General features: G+C 40.9%; 1 protein-coding gene across 2 annotated transcripts in view; it reads right to left on the reverse strand.

Moving 5' to 3' along the window:
• LOC101864685 overlaps window positions 1–3771 on the reverse strand; it is a 9548-nt gene extending 5777 nt beyond the window's left edge. Inside the window, exon 1 of one of the 2 annotated variants that reach the window (XM_005096916.3) lies at window positions 3535–3771. In XM_005096916.3, coding sequence (XP_005096973.2) covers window positions 3535–3664 — 130 coding nt within the window. In that variant the 5' untranslated portion in view covers window positions 3665–3771. Of the gene's footprint in view, window positions 1–616; window positions 2535–3534 lie in introns of those variants that run through there. The other variant, XM_005096917.3, reaches the window with a different exon arrangement.
• Between the last annotated feature and the right edge of the window lie 455 nt (window positions 3772–4226).

The raw sequence follows: 4226 nt of genomic DNA on the forward strand, positions 1-4226 counted from the left end.
AGAGAGAGAGAGAGAGAGAGAGAGAGAGAGAGAGAGAGAGAGAGAGAGAGAATATGGGCCTATGGAAACAACTTTATGTGTTATTATATAATTTATCGGTGGGTTAAGGCGTCCGTGATGATTTACAAATTATCAGATTAACTTTGACATTCCTTGCTGCCCACTTAAAAACAAAACCAGTTCAATGCGATAAAAGTAACGCCAAAGCAAAAGCAAAGAAAGAAAACAAAAGTGTTTCTACCGGTTTGAACTGAACAATTTAGAGACTTATGGCCAGGCCTATAGTTCAGCAAAAAAGGGTGCAGTGGCGTAGCGGTTAGTGCGCTTGTCTCCGAAGCGGAAAGTCTGGGTTCAAGCCTCGGTTTGGAAACGGATTTTTTTCGCGCCCCTGTCCACCCAGTAGTAATGGGTACCTGACTTCGAGTTGGGAAGGTAAAGGCGGCATGGAAAGGAACTGGCTACCCTACCACAATATTATTATGCCGAAGGCCCAGGAAGTTGTCTCACTAACAAGGTAATCCCCAATGTCCGGATCGGATGCGGGAACAATTTTACTTAGTATAACTTGACCCAGCATCGTAGTACCGTAATATCTCCTGACAGTCAAAAATCTTACCTTCGGTGTGAAAATCCATGGTCGAATTATTGTTTTAAAAAACAAGTCGCAACAAAACAAATGGCACAGATTGAAATTTTGTTTTAACTCATGATGAAATTGAACAAGGCTGTTAAGTAAAATTCTCAAGTTCTCTTGTTTGCTACTAAAATACGAAATGACGATTTTTGAAAGTAGCTGGTCTTATATAGATCTAGAGTCAAGACAAGGTAACCGTTTCGTTCTAAAAATAGACAGTTTTCGAAAGCAGCCATCGAACTTTATTTGCACTGCCACCTAATGATGTACTCATTTACTTTCCGACCATAATCATTCTTCTCCACGGGTGATCGAACTCTGTCAGTCAAATAATTAATCAATGAAGGTCAAACATGTCGTTGAGTGGTGTCCGGGAATCCGAACTTCCTACGTCACTTTCAGAATCAGTTTGCTCTTTCCCTGGGCGTTGCTTCTGTTCCTCTTGTCATTAATACTACTGCCGCTGTTGCTATTGGTGTTGTTCTTTTTGCTGCTGTCGCCGCAGCTGCTGTTGCCGGTCAGTGTTGCGCTACTGTCTGCTAAGAATTGGTATTTTTTCTTTCTGAACATGAGTTTCCAATTATTACTGCGAGCCTTTCTACATTGTTGCACGGGTTCAAAATTATTTCAGAGGTTGAAAATAATTCTTCAAGCAAGTAGATTACCTACCGTTATTATAAGACTTGTTTTAAAGCCGTTTTGAAATTAAGAAGGAAATTGAAAAAAAGAGGGGTGGGTAAATGTAATTTAACTTCCAGAGCGCACAATCAGAACCCAGACTTTCTAGACTCCTAGAGGTCACTGCAGTGTCGCTGCTTCAGCCGTTGACTGTTATATGACATGATAATCCCGACAACCTCCGCCCGAGTGTGACTGTCAGTTTGACAAGATTCGGTGATGTCATATGATCTCTTAGAGTTCTACTGGGAAATCCCCAACCAAATTTACCTGGATGTTATTATAACTAGTCTGTTCATTCCTCCCCCGCAAATGTAGTCCAGGGTGTAGGCCTACCTTTCAAACGTCCCTGCTTTCTTTTCAGAACTAATCCCATAAACCCAAATCTTCTTTCACTTCTACGGGGGGGGGGGGGGGGGGGGGGGTTCGCTTCGCCGTCAATTTCTATGATGAAATGTTAATGTTTTCTTTTCGTACACTAAGAAGGACAAGAATCAGATAATTGAGTTTCCGGATATGAGGTAATATTGCAGAGAATTTTTGTTTGTTTGTTTGTTGTTGTTGTTTGTTGTTTATCTTTTTTGTATATGGGGTTGTTGTAGGTTTTTGATTTGTTTTGTTGTTTTGGATTGGGTTTTGATTTTTTTTTTTGGCGGGGATAGATTGATTGGTTAACTGGTTGGAAGTATTAAAGCAAGGCTGTATGTGTCTCGATTGGGCTATGTTAAGTTTAAAGATACTCCATGTATGTCCCTGTGTCGTTCGGGTGATTTGTCTCGTATGTACCTGCAGCGTGAGCGTGACGGGAATTTTACAAAGTCAAAGACTGTTCTAAACAGATAACACGTTAAATCCTTTAAAAATCGAAGATTTATGAAGACTCGTATGAAGCTAGCTTAAAGAAAACATGCACACGATATCAGAGGACTGTGCGGATGTCATGCTGTCCGCGCACTTTCCTGCAATCTTTCTAGGGTTGGATGGTCTACACTTGTGAATCTCTGAATAACTTTAGATTTTAGATCGTGCCGTACAGTAGTGTGGCCAAAAGAAAAATGACAAAGTACCAAAATATAATCTTATATTTTCTGTGATTTCATTCACGGCCTTTTATGAATATTATAAGCAATGTGGACGCCAACACCCGTTCTGGGCGTCCACTGTGGTGATGTTTAGTATTACCTGAACATTCTCGCACAAGTTTGAAATTCGAAATAAAGGGGGGGGGGGGGCAAATGTTATTTTGCACTACAGAATTGCCGTGAAACCGAATACATTTACGAGACGGCACATCTTGAATAAAGAAAAGGCTGACTGTAACTAGCAGCAAAAAACAAAGACACGTACTTGCAAAGGAGACTAGGCGGATCGAAAAGTTGTTTTCAGAAGAATGTAAATGTTGTTGACATAAGGGAAAACAAAACTGGGAAGCATCCTTCGAGCGACATAATCTAGAATTATCAAAGTTTTATATGTCTTACTGAAAAGAGGCAAATGCTACCCTAAACCTTTTACGATTCCAGAGAGAGATATACATTGTCAATCTGGCTTCTGCACCAAGAAAAATCGTGAAATGGTATAGGTTTAGCGCTCCTATAAACACTATTCAGTTATTTAAAATGCGGGACCTCCGAGTTTAACGTCCATCACGTAAAGTGCCTTTCCCAAGGACACAATGTCAGATCGAGCTGAGGCCCAAACCCCCCGAACCTTCAATCTCACGGTTATACATACGGGTCCGATAGCCTATCTACTAGGCTACCGACAATACCATGAACAAAGAGAAAATTGTAGAAATGAGAGACCTGGAAAAGGAAACTCCTTTCGTTTCTGCACATCGTGTCCTTCGTCATTCGAGTAGCCGTCTGTTGTTTTCAGATATTTTCGCAAATAAATACTTGGCAAAGAAGGTATTTATCCTGTGCCGAATGAGGAGTAATTTAGAGTTTTGTCGACCTGCAGGGCTGGAGTAATCGGGATGAGCACAAGCTACTTTTGAATGTGGCATGGGTGGACAGGCCATATTTATTGTCTAGCATTTTGGTGACTTTTCCACCGTGCCGTATATTTTTTAAAAAGATATTTCTACTGATGTTTTTTTTTGCTATCTATGAAATTGCCCAGGATTTTGTTTCAATGGTTGCCATTTAATAATTTTGATGGTTTCATAGGTCTAGTTGTAAATAGAAAGAGAACATTACTCCCATGTAACATTGGCTTACCTATTGCAACTGGAAAAAGGATTAAAACTGTAAAGATCTGCGTGGTGCTCACTGACAGTGTCGCCATTGTTGTTTTTAAAGTTGATAGTAGTGTGATAGTTGTGGAAATTGTCGGTGTCGACTCGATCATCTGTACGAAGCTGAATTGCTTACTACGGATCTCCTGAACTGTTTTATATTCTTGCAACCACCGAAACTACAACCCTGATTTGACATTATTTATGTTTAAGCGGCTGTTTTGATTTCCCCACGAATCCTGAAAGCGAAATGACGGATTGGGATGCTAAATTTGTTTTCGGTGCCATTGGTCAGTTTTCCGAAAGTCGGGGGAACATCGTTCTCGTGAAATTCCCAACACCGAGACAGCACTCAGCTTCACTACCTTGGATATCAGTGTGACCTATCTCTCACCTCACCCTTTTGCTCTTGTTAGACGATATGAACCGTCACTGCGTGATGTAGTTCAAGAACGTTAAGACAACCTTTATCATATCAGCCGTCTCAACAGCGATCAGGACAGATGACAAGGATATCACTTCGATTTGGGAATGCCCAGAGATAAATGGGTAGTCGCGATACTTGCTATCAATAGCCCGCCCCCACTCAAGGAAGCTGTAGATGGATTTCTATTCTCGGTTCTCAGAAGCGATGGAGGGATACCAAGAGAGCTATTGGTCGAATTGTACGTTAAT

This window comes from Aplysia californica, unplaced genomic scaffold, assembly GCF_000002075.1.
Source record: "Aplysia californica isolate F4 #8 unplaced genomic scaffold, AplCal3.0 scaffold00142, whole genome shotgun sequence".
NCBI classification, from domain to species: Eukaryota; Metazoa; Mollusca; class Gastropoda; order Aplysiida; family Aplysiidae; genus Aplysia; species Aplysia californica.